General features: G+C 31.8%; 1 protein-coding gene across 1 annotated transcript; it reads left to right on the forward strand.

Moving 5' to 3' along the window:
• Positions 1-89: 89 nt before the first annotated feature.
• LOC100745155 (odorant receptor coreceptor) lies at positions 90-11,797 on the forward strand. Its single transcript, XM_003494105.4, has 9 exons — positions 90-245; positions 3,060-3,194; positions 3,425-3,808; positions 4,178-4,432; positions 4,649-4,902; positions 10,263-10,362; positions 10,556-10,660; positions 11,289-11,444; positions 11,665-11,797. The coding sequence occupies exons 2-9, from the start codon at positions 3,060-3,062 to the stop codon at positions 11,713-11,715; spliced, it is 1,440 nt and encodes a 479-aa protein (XP_003494153.1). The 5' UTR covers positions 90-245; the 3' UTR covers positions 11,716-11,797.
• Positions 11,798-14,668: the final 2,871 nt, after the last annotated feature.

The raw sequence follows: 14,668 nt of genomic DNA on the forward strand, positions 1-14,668 counted from the left end.
CCGACCTGGAGGGGTGTCATCGGTACGACAGGTGGCGGATATCCAGGGGGTGGGAAGAAAAGAAAAAACGAAGAGGAACCCCTGGCTTACCGAGCAGTGACGATCCATCGTGCTGTTCGTGTGTCAGTTTTCGTCGATAAACGTGTGCCCCCCGGCTGCACGCACCGCGTTTCTCTCGGCGAACTCGCGAGGAGTTCGCGTTTTCATCGTGGATTTGAATCGCGTAACAACGTACCCGCCTCAAGGTGAGAGAACATCTGAAAGTTAAACATCGATTTGTGAATCGATGTTTTTGGCGAAAAAGTATTTTTCATTTTCGTCGATGAATCGAGATGTGGTGTAAAGGTTTCCGAGTATCTTTGATAGAAAAAGGTGGCTGGAAATTGTAGAACCGATGTTAGTTCTGTGATTTAATGTTCTTGTTATCGTGATGATATAAAAGGATCGAATCGAGAAGTGATTTGATCGAGATTTTTCGAAACATTTGTTAGCTCTATCGTGAAATCGATGTCATCGGATCGAGATATAATATGAAGGTTTCTAAATATTCTTGATGGAGGGTGGTTGTATGATTGATGTTAGTTCTGTGATTTGATATTCCGCTATCGTGATGATGTCATGGAACTGAATGGAGATGTGATTTGATTTAGATTTACTAAAATAAGTTCACTAAATTAAGTTTACTAAAATAATTAGTTCTATTATTGAATTAAATGGACTAAGAATTAAATTTGATTGAAGATTTTTTTAGATATTTGTTAGTTTTTCGAAGAACAAACTTGCTCGTGTAAAAAATAAGGGACGAGATTCGGTAACTTTAATGCTTGATCCGGCATTCGATGTTCTTAGTACAACCATTGCCTGGGATCGAGTTCAAGGATGCTTTAAAGATTCTGATAATATCGATGCATTTTAGCTATCTTCATAAAAAATTACAATATTTCGTAACAATATTTCGAACGTCGAAATAGATTTTCTAAGGAATTAGTAAAGTAATTTTATTATGAAGCTCAAAGTTATAAAATTACTGACAATCTTTGAAATCGTGCAGCAATATCATGAAATTAATGTCTTAAAGCAATTGCCCGTTTTATGTATAACAGTAAAATATTTAAAATCGTTTATGAGCAAGAATCGATGAAACTTGCTGTTGTTTGCATGTATTTTCGAAATCGTATTATTTGTGGTTTATGTAGTTTACGGTGAATCTGCGCGTGGTTTTAGGAAAGTTATTGGCATTACGAAACATAGTCATTTATGGCTACCGTAGTTGTGAGGTAAACTTTTTTACAACTTGTTGAGAGATGGATTTCATGAAATATTGTTTATAGGCGTTTCGCTATATTCGCAGCGAATTTCCAACAAATGAAACTCCTTGCAAATTATCCAAACTTATGTTTAATGTTATTTATCTAATTTAAAAAAAGAACGTAGGAATATTAGCATATTTGATACTTATCTATATTATTGATACTGATACTGATGTTCGAAATTTCTACAAAATGATCACGTCATTCAAACTTTGTAACAGGCTTTTTACATAATTCTTTGCTTCGAAATCGTTACAAGTTTCTTCAAAATTTTCATTACACTTTCTTCCTTTAAAATACACAAGCAGAAACGTCGAATAAAATTGCAAAGATAAAAAATTCTCTTCGATCAACGTGTCTTTAAACAATTTATATCCACAGGCACGGAAAAAGGTATTCTATATAAAACAAACTTAACCAATATTGGAAGTAGCGTAGATTTGCAATCGAGTAAAATATTAAAATGCTTATTAGAATTGTAGTTAACAAATGTGGAAAGTTTTGGAAGTTGGACGTAGTTTAATGGCGTTTTTATAGTTGAATACGTGTAATTTTTTTAGACAGACTGAATATTTTTTGGAATATAATTTGGAAACATATAACAATATAGAATTTTTATCATTTGCTTGTTCTATCCTTTTAGTATTCAAAGAAGAGTCACAAACTTTGCGCTTCTATTATAGGCTATAACTCCGTAACAGACCACGAAAGTTATCATCAATACGATGACAGATGTGAAATTAAACGCGCAAACGCGTCCATGAATAATTCCTCAAGGGTACAAACCACCATACTCATCAACTATTAAACTATACGTACTTACAAGTCTTGCGTATACTCATTATACGAACATTAAATATAATACGCAATTAATGTGAATTATCATGTTTATCGCTTTACGTTTATATTGAAAAAATAAACAAAGAAATACGTCTCGTTAATGTCATTATCTGCACGATATATTAGGTTATCCGAAAAGTGTCTTTCTTTTACAGACACGTCTTTTACAGCGATCTTATACAATCTTTATACAAACATGAAACCTAATCTATCAAACGTTGCGATTTTTATCTTAATAGAACAAAATGCATCATACGTAATTCGATAAAATAATATAAAAAGAAAAATGTGCATCCATGATTTCCTTATAAAACGAAAGAAACTTTGCGAACGACCTAATACATATGATTGGATAAAACTTTTAGTGTATGAGAAAGTTTGAATGAATATCTATTACAAATTTAGTACTCGATAACCTTTAAACAACGAACAGAAGTAATGAAGACCTAGAGTACCTGCATTGACTTTACCCTAATGTCTACAATGACAAATGTTTAGAATATTATAGAACATAACTTCCCAATCAATTTACTTCATATGAATTTACATAGTCTCTCATAACTTAATTTTTATACGTGTCTCATCTACAATTTTAAATAATAAAGATGTGATGATTACCACATAACAAATAAATTCAATTTAATTTTTATAATTCTTTTAGAATATGTCGTTTTCCTTTGAAAAAAAATGTTTCTGAAATATTATGTTTAAATATTTTAAAAAGTCAGCACCATGATTTAATATAGTCAAGTAAGATGGAAATAATGAATTAGAATTAGAGATCCAATGCAATTGAAATTAAAACAAAGTATGCTATACAAAGTATACTACTGATACTAGAAATAATTCTTTCCATATAATATACTTTCGACGGAATATAATTAAGTTCTTCCAAACTTTTTGCTTCAGATGATGAAATTCAAGCAACAGGGGCTAGTCGCGGACTTGATGCCCAACATAAGACTGATGAAAGCTACTGGGCACTTCTTGTTCAATTATTATACCGACAATTCTACGAAAAATATACACAGAATCTTCGCTATTGTACGTAAAATCACATTAACTTAACAAAATCATTTACAGATAACTATTTTATATACATCTAATTAATAATTTATACGCCTCTAATCGTTGTATTGTCAAATCGCTATAAACAAATCTGTATTCGAGAAGAAGCTTAAAATAATAGAAAAAAATTGAGAAAAATAGAGAAAAAGAAGAAAAAGCAGAAAATCCAAATAAAAAGAAATTAATCAAAACCATGTTACCAAAAGGTGCACCTGGTCCTGATGCTGATGCAGTTTGGGTTCTGTGGTATAAACTTATTCTTTGAGAAGGAGGACGTGGACGATCTTACGGCAAACACAATCACGATGCTGTTCTTCACGCACAGCGTGATCAAGGTCGTTTACTTCGCAGTTAGGAGCAAACTATTCTATAGAACCCTTGGCATTTGGAACAATCCGAATAGCCATCCCCTGTTCGCCGAGAGCAACGCACGTTACCATCAGGTAGCCGTGAGGAAGATGAGAATACTCTTGCTGGCTGTCCTAGCAACCACGATGCTGTCGGCCATTTCTTGGACCAGCATTACGTTCATCGGTGACTCCGTGAAGAAAGTTATCGATCCTATCACGAATGAGACCACCTACGTCGAGGTATCGTAATTATTTGTTTACTTTAATATAGCGCTATTTATTTCTTTGTTAAGAAAGTAAGAAAATTGGTATAGTAACGTTCTCGAATTTTTTCAACGATCGTTTGCTTTGGCGTTTGCAAAAATGATAAACGATAAATAACATTAAAGATTAGTAATTCGTATAGTGTGGGTGTTAGTGATTCAAATAGGTGATAAAAAATGACAATGTTAAAATGTTTCGTTTAATCTACGATGGCCTACGTTTACCTCTATCTTCTTGTAAATTAACATGGCTATTAACGACCCCCATATACAGCAGAAAAATTTAATTCGAAGGAAGAGAAGATTAATTTCAAAATGTTAATTGCAAACATATTCTTTTGTCCAGATACCAAGATTGATGTTGCGTTCTTGGTACCCGTACAATGCCAGCCACGGGATGGCTCACATCTTGACGTTGATATTCCAATTTTACTGGCTGGTGTTTTGCATGGCAGACGCAAATCTTCTGGATGTACTCTTTTGCTCGTGGCTCCTCTTTGCTTGCGAACAAATTCAACATCTGAAGAACATTATGAAGCCTTTGATGGAATTCAGTGCCACGCTGGACACTGTCGTGCCAAACAGCGGAGAACTGTTTAAAGTAAGCTGAAATTTCATCTATCAAATATGACATAATCTCTACTTACGTTAAATAGAATTTTTTATTATCCATATAATTTTTGTTGTCAAATTTATATAATGTAAATATTTGTACAATGAAACTTAAAGATTCGTAAGAACTGGAGCTGATTAATTTGATTTTTGAGAGGCTCGTGTCCCGATCGCAGCTTCTAATGTACATTTGTTTGCTATTCAGTCTGGCAGTGCAGAACAGCCGAGAGATCATGACCCACTACCACCAACCACGCCAACAGCACCGGGCGAGAATATGTTAGACATGGATCTTCGGGGAATATACAGCAACAGAACAGATTTTACGGCCACCTTTCGACCAACTGCTGGAATGACTTTCAACGGGGGTGTGGGACCAAATGGATTGACAAAGAAACAAGAAATGCTAGTCCGCAGTGCCATCAAATACTGGGTTGAGAGGCACAAACATATTGTAAGGTAAGTACATCATATTTTCTTCAGCGTGTAATGCTTTGCAGAGTATATTTGATTTTTATCATCTTTATGTTCATATGTATTATTTATAGGTATCGTATTTATTTTACTTGTTTTGTAATAAAATTTCCTTATATATGTGACATTTTTTAAATCACATATATACATAATACTGATGGAATTTACATATAGTTTATATAATAATCGTTGCCCTTTCGTATTTTGCCGAAAATATACACGAAAAGAATTAAAACTAAAGTCTTCAATCCATGATATAATAAACAACATATTCTCTGGAAACGCCACAGAATCCACTATAATTAATCGCTGATCGCAAGGATCGTTCGTGTAACAAAGACTACGTTGAACGCTTAAATGGAAAAAACTCTACCGAAGAACAGATATTTTGTGAAAATTGGACCACACAGTTTAGAATTCGATGATTTATAACTGGGAACTTCCAAAGTAACAATTAATTGTAACTTTACACGTATAAGAATTATGAATTTCTTTAGCCATAGGAAATAATTTTCCCATTTATTAGAAATCGTATTTTTATTATCATCAAATTCTGTTATACGGGGAAAAGGGAGTTTGTCATCGAGAAATAATCTACAATCATTGACAATGGCAAATTCCGAAACAATAGTCCCATTTCTGGTGGTTGAAAATAAAATTTCCACGGTGAAGTTAAATTGCAGCACGTCGCAATTTCAAAGTTCGTCAACGTCTTGACTACTCCGGTATAACCCAGTTTCCCATTTCGATTCTCATCTCGACTTCGTTTCTACACGGAAACGTAATCTACGTCGACAATGAGAGAACCTTTCACATTCGCGATCCTAACAATGAGAGACTTCCATTAGGATAATAATCCCCGTGCCAGGTGAATAAGTAAATTCGCGCGATTTCGTTACCATCTACACTTTTCAACCGGTGTCAGCTTGCTAAATTTTTCCATTAAACCGTTTCTCGTGAAAAGCGATGAAAATAGCTCAACGTTTAATCAACATTAAAAAAAAGAGTTAGAAGGTTTATTCCGTTTGAAATTCCTTGGAATTTTGTAACAAAAGCGATTCAGTAAGAATAAAATAGTTCTAGATGTTGCTATGGGACGAGTTTTAGGTTCCTGTAACGTTCAAATTCATTTATTATCGAAATATGCAGTGAAAATCTTTGTTTAAAGTTCGTAAAGGACGAACGATGAAAAATTCTTTACGTAGACTTTATGGAGGCAGCTTTTTAATTAAGGAAGTGATTTCAAATTAACGAAGACTCTTCGCATAATGTTTGGAATTGCATTACTTATTCAACGACAATGGGAAGAATTAAATTGCATAGCGTAATCCTAATTGACCGAAAGTTTCGGAATAAATTACCATTACTTGTTAAATTTTGATGGGAACTTGTACTGAAATAAAAAGGCAATGAGACAAAGCTGTTGAATAAATATAATTTATAATAGAATTTAGAATTTTGACTGATTTTTGAACGAGTTCTAAATTAAATATTAAAAACAGTTATTAGCCATTCGTGGACAAGAAAAACTGAAATACGTACACGGTTGAAATATATTATGTTCAATCAAATCTACAATAAATTATATTAAAACAATAGCGTTTTCAGAAAATCGAGAAGTCAGGCAGAAGATAAAAAGGGAGATATTTTTGAAATAGTATGTACATGAGTTTTGCGTTAGAAAATTAAAAAAGAAATTTTATTATTTCTTAAAATAAAAAAAATTAACAAAGAGAAATATAAAAAGAAAAATTAAAAAAGAAACGCATTGTTGAAAAATTCTATCTATTTCGAATTTGAATTAGCGTACGTCCAGGTTCGGAATTTTCAAACGTATGATTCGCATCTACTCTACCCTCAGTGAATAATTCAGAAAAGGCAAAGAAATTTTCCCCCAGTTGTATGTGCGAATGTAAAATCAATATTCTGTTTACTCGAGGTTTTATATTGACTGGAGCAATCTTAGTTGGAAACAAATACACTCGTTATACATGGAACGCGTTTATTCATCGGCAAACAAAGGTGTACTTTTTAATAAAAGTGTTTCCTATTGCTTTTGAAATTCAGTGGAATTTATACAATTCGATTTTAATTTGGAAAAAAATATGAGGCAAAAAAGGATCGAAATTCAAGCAATGTTCGCATTGCGTTAGTTTCGTACGACAATAAAATTATATAGTTAATCGAACGTATAATTCGAATGTTCTGTAGAACAATTCGCTCTTCAACAGCCGGATAATTTCTTCCATTCGGTTAATTTGAAGAATTCCATTGGGTGAAGAAGTTTTAGTGGCCAACTAAATTTGATCACATTGCTTAAACTCGTAATTTCTTTAACGTCGTGACTTATTACGAACATAAATTTTTATATAAATTTTCCTACTTTTTGTACTGAATTCTAAAGCTTGAGACTCTTTTACGAAGAAAAATGATATCTTGCATATTTAACGTATAATGAAAAATGAACTGGAAATTATTTTTTACGATGAATTATCCATTTTAATTTGCATGATCTTACCTCATCAGACATGCAGCACTTTATGGGACATACGCTTTATTATTTTATTTATTATTTTCAGTGGTAGTTTGAAATTCATTGAAATTCAGTGGTAGTGTCTTCTTTCAACAAACGTTTTTCTCTTTTCCTTTATTATATTCTTTGTTACTACAACTTTCTATTTTGATCATATTTTCATATATATTTTCACAGTCATTATTTCTATATGTTTTGAATCAAATAACTTCCAAATGGTCAAAACAAATAATGGTCAAAACAAATGGTCTAAACAAAATAAGTAAAGAGTTAGCAAAAAGATTGAAGAGATCCATCTGAATAGATAGAACTATTGACGACTAAAGAACGAAGCATATGCCAAAAAGATCAAATTGAAGGGAACCCGAAGAAATATGAAAGGAGAAAAATAGGTGTCTGTCCGTAAAAAGTAAATAAAATCTCAAAAAAAGCGCCGCCGTAAATTTCTAACATTCCGAAAAAAAATTATACAAATTAGTCAAATTTTGGGAGTTCAAATAATAGTGTTAAAATAATAAATAACGAATCTGTGAAATCAAGGAACAAGATTCTTAATTAATTATAAGAAGCTTCGAATTGCCAGTCAAAACCCAGAAAAAATATCGCGTACAAGAAGGAAACGTGTTTCCGGGTTCTTAGTATGCGGCAAACTTTGAAAACGAAGAAGAAACGTGAAACGACGGTCGCGCCGCATCCAAGAAAATTTTCAAAGAAGACGAAGGAACGGAACTACGTTCTATGTATATAGGTTGTTCGACGGTACAGAAACAGAGGGGATGCGTGTATTCCCACGGTGGTGAAGTATTTATTCTAAGAGAGCGCGATATTGACCGCAACTGGGGACGTAGCAAGCGGACTGGACAATTTATTGGACAATTCAGGGATTGTACGTTGGTCGCGTTCACGTGTGCACCAGTATACGTGTCTGACACGTGTGTGTACACGTTTCGTTGCTCGACGGTGCACAGAATGCAGAATGTGTTCGATGTTTGCCCTTCGACCGCCACGCGAATCCTTGCTCTGCTTTGTTACAGAAAAATACACGAAAACCTGTTGCCTACGTCTGATATTTCGATGCATTAGCCTGATCAATTACTGTCCCTTTTATACGTTAATGCTCGAAAGCGATTTTGCTTGTTGGCTGCTTTTTTCAGGGACTTTTTAAAGCGAAGCGGAAGTGGACTTTTTCGCTTCTGCAGCATGGAAACATTTTTAGTGAAATTTATAATGAAAGGAATATTAAGGTCACGCGAGAAAGATATAATAAGTCTATTTTTACATGACTTATCATTTGATGTAAAATTCGTAGGTTTGGGCGAAAAGATGCCACATAAAAAAGATATCTTACTTTTTAAAAATAAATCTAAGAAGTTTTGTACAGACTAAGATTTTTAATGTTAAATTAAATAAATTTAACGTTAAATTTAATGTTAATGTTTAATGCTAAAATATTCAAGAATAGATTAAGCAGTATACTTTCAATTTCTAAATCAAATAAAATAAAAAAAGGAAACAGTTTAAACAGTTTAAACAATAGAAAGCTTAAGAATAAAAGTTTTATTAAAGACAATATTTATATTAAATTTGAAAGTTGTTTCTCCTATAAAAGACAGAAAGTATGTCTTATAATAATAATATATATGTCTTATAATAATTCATATTAATATTACGTTAAAGAAACGGAAACATCGAATACCATAGGGGATAGATAACTACACTAAAGTAGAAAGGATCTTGTTTTTCATTTTTTTCAAAGAACTTTCCTTCGGACAGCAAGGCGGTATAAATAATTGTAAGAAAGTGACAGGTAAGGTACTTAAGCGGAAGATTAAAGGATTCTTCGTGGAAAGAAATTAAGGGTGGATGAAGGATTTCTCCGTTAAATTGGAAATTTCCAAGGAAATCAAGTAAAACAATGCAAAAAGAAAAGAATCGTTTCTTCGTCAATTTCAAGTTTGATAGAAGTTTTGATGAAAGTAAATGAGCACGGATAAATATAAAGTAGACGGAAAATGGACAAGCTAAGAAACAAATACGAGAAAGAATGAATCCAACAAGAAATATACGAATCGAAGAACCGTCAAACACCTTATTCTTCCCCTTTAAAGCACTTGAAAGTATTGATCATTCAACTTGGATACAGCTAACTTGACGATACGTTGGTGAAATGCATTATTTAAACAGCAAAGGGGAGATGTGGAATCAAGGAGAAAAGAAAAAAATGATGGAGGAATGATAAAGAAGACGAAAGAGAAAAAGAGCGCGAGAGAGAGGGAGAGAGAGAGACAAGTTGTCCAATCATAAACTCTAACCAACTGGTTAAATGCATTCATCCAGTGAACTAGGTCGAATTAAAACTTTGTTGTATGGTAGTCACGGGCTTACGAACAGATTGGGTTTGGTACATTTCAAGGGTCTTAGCTCTTTTAGCATTTAACGAGGACTACAAGCCTACAATGTATGCAAACAAACACTGAAATGTAATATAAAAATGATAATAATGCAAAGTTCATTTAAACAAATTTGGCAATTAATACAGATTATTATTTGGCGGAATTTAACATCTACATTACGTTTACGGTATATTTATGTAGTTAATAATTTTAATAATATTATGTAATTGGATATTCAAAAACTTAGAAATAAATTCCCTGCTTTTTGGAAGGTAGAAGTTATTACAAAAAATTATATTGTATATTATTATGGAAAATTCCTTATCGTTATAGAAGGAAATGACAATTTTATATTTATGATGCAAATGGATAGATCTGTTTATTATTCAAATTACTTTAACATTGTTATTATTTTCTAGACTCGTAACCGCAATTGGAGACGCTTATGGTGTTGCTCTGCTGTTACATATGTTAATTACCACCATCACATTAACTTTACTTGCCTACCAGGCAACAAAGGTAATATGAAGAGTTTAAAAAATTTACTTTTAACTTTTCTCCGCATAAAACAGTATAAATAGCGTAAATATAAAATACAATAAAATATAGCGTGAAATTAGAAGAGTCTATTTATAAAAAGAGGAAAAGATATTCAGCGAACCTGCCTCCATTTCCAATAATAAAAGAGATAAAACTTTGATTTATCTTTCAGATAAATGCAGTGGATACATACGCAGCTTCGGTAATAGGTTACTTGTTATACTCCCTAGGGCAGGTCTTCATGCTGTGCATATTTGGAAACCGTCTCATCGAAGAGGTACATATAATTATCCGTAAATATTAATCGACTATGTATCCCAGCACAAAACGATGCAAATTTTAATCGAGTTCCGATTTCTCGAGTTTCCAACGTACTTTTACGAAGAATAATAACAAATTTACGTGGAATCGTTCGTATCAAGTGTTACGAATATGGAATTTACGATTCTACAATTTTCGAGACACATACATATATTAAAATTAATAAAAAATATCAAATCATTCTCATGATACGTATGTTACGAGTTCGATCATATTTCTGCGTAGGTCGTACATTTCGAAATAATTCTAATTACGAGCAAATTAAACATTGTTCGTATTCGTATATCGTATATTTATTATATTTCCCTTTATTTTATTTTCCAAATGATTTCCATTCGATACCGTGATTCTAAAATATCGTAAATCAAGTTTTAATGAGTTATCAATAGATTGCGATATACGAAGATACAAATTGTGCACAGTGAAATACCACTGTTGTGATATTTACACGACGAAACGAATCTCTCTATAAGTTTCGTTCCTTTAGTGTCGTGAAGTATGAATATACATAAATATCAACAATCTAATCGATATTAAGAAAAGCCATATTTCGCATCTACCTACATTTTTTATATTATACACAGAGTTCATCAGTGATGGAAGCCGCTTACTCTTGTCATTGGTACGATGGATCAGAAGAGGCCAAAACTTTCGTGCAAATCGTCTGCCAGCAGTGCCAAAAAGCGATGTCGATTTCAGGGGCGAAGTTCTTCACCGTCTCTTTGGATCTCTTTGCCTCGGTAATATAAATATCAACTTTACTTAAATTTCTCCCACATCAATTTTGTCACTCGTCCACGTTGAACAATACATTTTAATTCGAAGTAAGAACCTCGCAGTAAAATTCAGTTTGAACTAACTTTGACAATTTTAACTTCTGAAAAGGTTTGAGTTCAGTTTAAACTCGGTCGAATATTTTGATTGTAAGGTTTCATTAAATAAAAACAACTAATTCTTCAGGTGCTGGGAGCTATGGTCACCTACTTCATGGTGTTGGTGCAACTGAAGTGAACGCACGAGATTATCTATTTTATGATGGAACGTAGAAACTGGAATGTTGGAGAAAATGGATTATTAAAATTATCAGGCAAGAGTCTTGTTCTCCGTCTTTTAGAGTACTATTTTCTATCGGATTTTCGTATAGATGAATTCAGCTGGAAACTGTGACTAAACGACAATGTAGGATTATAAACTTCAGTAAAGAGTATCCTTCGTCTCTACTCAATTTTCAGGTGTTAGGGAAACCCGATGCCTCGTAATCGTATATCAGCCATATTTATTTATGTTCTCGTGAAAAACGAAAATTGTTTAAATACGAAAGATATTCATAGTATATAAGATAAATATAAAACGCAGCTATAATAATTATCATCCAATAATATTACATATATATTGATCGAAAGTAATAGAAAAAGAACTCGGCCACGAGAGAAATACGAAATACTTGATCGCATTGTTCCAACGTTCTAATTAGAAGACTAGAAAATATTATTTGATGGAATTCGAATGAAAGAAAAAATTAAAGAAGAACGAGAATACGCGAAATATATATATACATAGAATGTAATAATTATTTATACCATTCGTCATCATTAATTCTTCTATTTCTTAAACTAACATCTAATATGATTTTAATTACACTACATTTTAATAAGCATTTTCTAATTTTTAAATTCTTACAATTTGTACAGTGGCTTAACAATTCACATCATTCAAATTTTAACAAAGAAAAACAAAGATTGTTAAAAATTTTACGCCTGAAAGAATAATTCGCTCAGCTAAGAAAAATGAAGAATATAAACTTTTGAGAAATTAACGCGAGTTTTTGGTATTTTTATATAACGTAAATATAATACATATATATATATATGTATTTATGTAATTTCTGTTTAGTAACTTTATCTTTCCTTTTAAAGTGGGTGAACATATTTACAATCTTGTTTGGTATTTCAAAAGGATTAATTCTTGATCAATGAAGATGCAAGGAGGAAAATATTTAAAAAGAACATATTTTTTACCAATGTTAGTACGTAATTTTAAGATGGAAACTAAAACATAATACCTATAAGCAATGATCAAATTAGTCTTAAGTTGCACTCAATGCCTAAGAAAGACATCGAACGGGAAATATTACGCTGATAATAATCTTGTACAATATACTGTAATGTAACTGCGAGAGTATATTTTACTGACAAACGATAACGATGCAAGAAACAAAAGTTACTTATTGCTAGTATAATTCTGTATGGTACAAACGAATTTTTGTACAAACATAAAAAATATACTATCCGTGTCAAATGATAATTAAAATTTGCATCTTCATTTTCTGAAGTAAATTTATGAAAATAACAAAATAATTTTATTGACGTGTAAATAGGCACATTAATACTATGAGTAATACAATGAATTTATTATCTCTTATGTTGCAAATTATTTCTGATATAGCAATTCTTTTGAAATATACATATAGTAGCTGTTATTTAGTTTTAAACATTACATCTTCAAATTATCACATTTGTTGAAATCTGTTAAAAGTTCTTGTGAAAATATATAATTACAATTTGTGAATTGTTTAAAGTTATCAATTTGTTTATTGAATATAAAAAGATGTACTCAGCGATATACCAAAAAAATAGTGTTTTGAATATTTCGAATATTTCAAATATTACAAAGAAATATATCTTTTTATAACACTAAAAGATATTTTAAAATCGTCCGATCTTTTTGATGTTATATTTATAGTATAAAAAAAAGGAATAAGTATATTATAAATTTACTGATAATAATAATAAATGACAGGGATAAATGCTACTTTGCTCTTTATAGAATTTAAAATGTCATCCACTGGTGCACGGCACTTCCTCTGCCGTTAATTTATAAATACACGAACTTTCTAGCACAAATTTTTCATATTTCACAACAACTAAATGAAACATAATTTTTTCTAGATCTACAGCGTAGGTAATTTATGAGAAATGTGTAATAATTTTACGATAATTTTAATATAACGATAGATTATAAATAAATATTATTGTATACAATTTTGACGTAAATTCTGTTCTAGTCGTAGATACGTAATAATTATTTCCACATGTAACATTAAGCAGTAGCAAAGCAATGTTATCGAATGCATTTAATATGAACGTTAATACTGTAATCATATTGTGAATTGAATCGTCAGTATTATAAATGATTTCTCTCTAATTAAAGCTACAATATATTTGTCTTATACAAAATGTTCTACACGCTCGATTCATTCCTTCAAAATAATCCTATAATTTCTTTCGAAAACTTTCGATATGTAAACCATTTATTTTCAAATTTGCATGCAATGCAAATCTATTATTTCCAAATTTCTGCCTTTAAAGAAATTTATTTCTTACGTAAACTTTCCATACATTTCCAACGTTCAAATGTGAATCTTTTTCTCATCGTTCTGCCGTATGAAATCTTCTTTATTTCTTATTTCCGATTCTCTTCGCAAAATATCAATTTTTCATTCTGAAATCCGAGGTCTGAATATTTCATTTTCAAAACTTCACCGTCCAATCTATTTCCGAAGATCAGAGGAAGCGTATCTATATCCATTTGTCTGTTTGTAAACTGTTTCTTTTCATACTTCCATATAAAATATTTTTCTACAAAATTGTATTTTTTATTTTCATCTCTCTTCTTTAAATCTCAATTCTTCGTCAGTAAACCTCCGTCTCAAGCTTGAATCTTTCATTTTCAAGACATCGCCGTCAAATCTCCTTTCGAAAATCAGAAGGAGCGTATTTATTCCCATTTGACTCTCTCGCCACGTTTCTCAAATGCAATTCGTCTCTGTCCGGGAAGGTAATGAACTTACCGCGAATATGATTTACGAAAGGAAAGGTAACGCTGTGGGAAAATAGGATTCCTGGGCGAGTGTAGATAGTCACGTTAGAAGCGTGCATGAAATTTTCTATCGACTTTGCAATCA

This window comes from Bombus impatiens, unplaced genomic scaffold, assembly GCF_000188095.3.
Source record: "Bombus impatiens unplaced genomic scaffold, BIMP_2.2 scf_1528, whole genome shotgun sequence".
In the NCBI taxonomy this organism is placed as follows: Eukaryota; Metazoa; Arthropoda; class Insecta; order Hymenoptera; family Apidae; genus Bombus; species Bombus impatiens.

Coding starts and splice junctions, on each gene's coding strand:
- LOC100745155 (XM_003494105.4), top strand. CDS start 3,060: ATGATGAAATTCAAGCAACAGGGGCTAGTCGCGGACTTGATGCCCAAC. Junction 3,195..3,424: donor TACACAGAATCTTCGCTATT/GTACGTAAAATC, acceptor TGTTACCAAAAG/GTGCACCTGGTCCTGATGCT. Junction 3,809..4,177: donor ATGAGACCACCTACGTCGAG/GTATCGTAATTA, acceptor TCTTTTGTCCAG/ATACCAAGATTGATGTTGCG.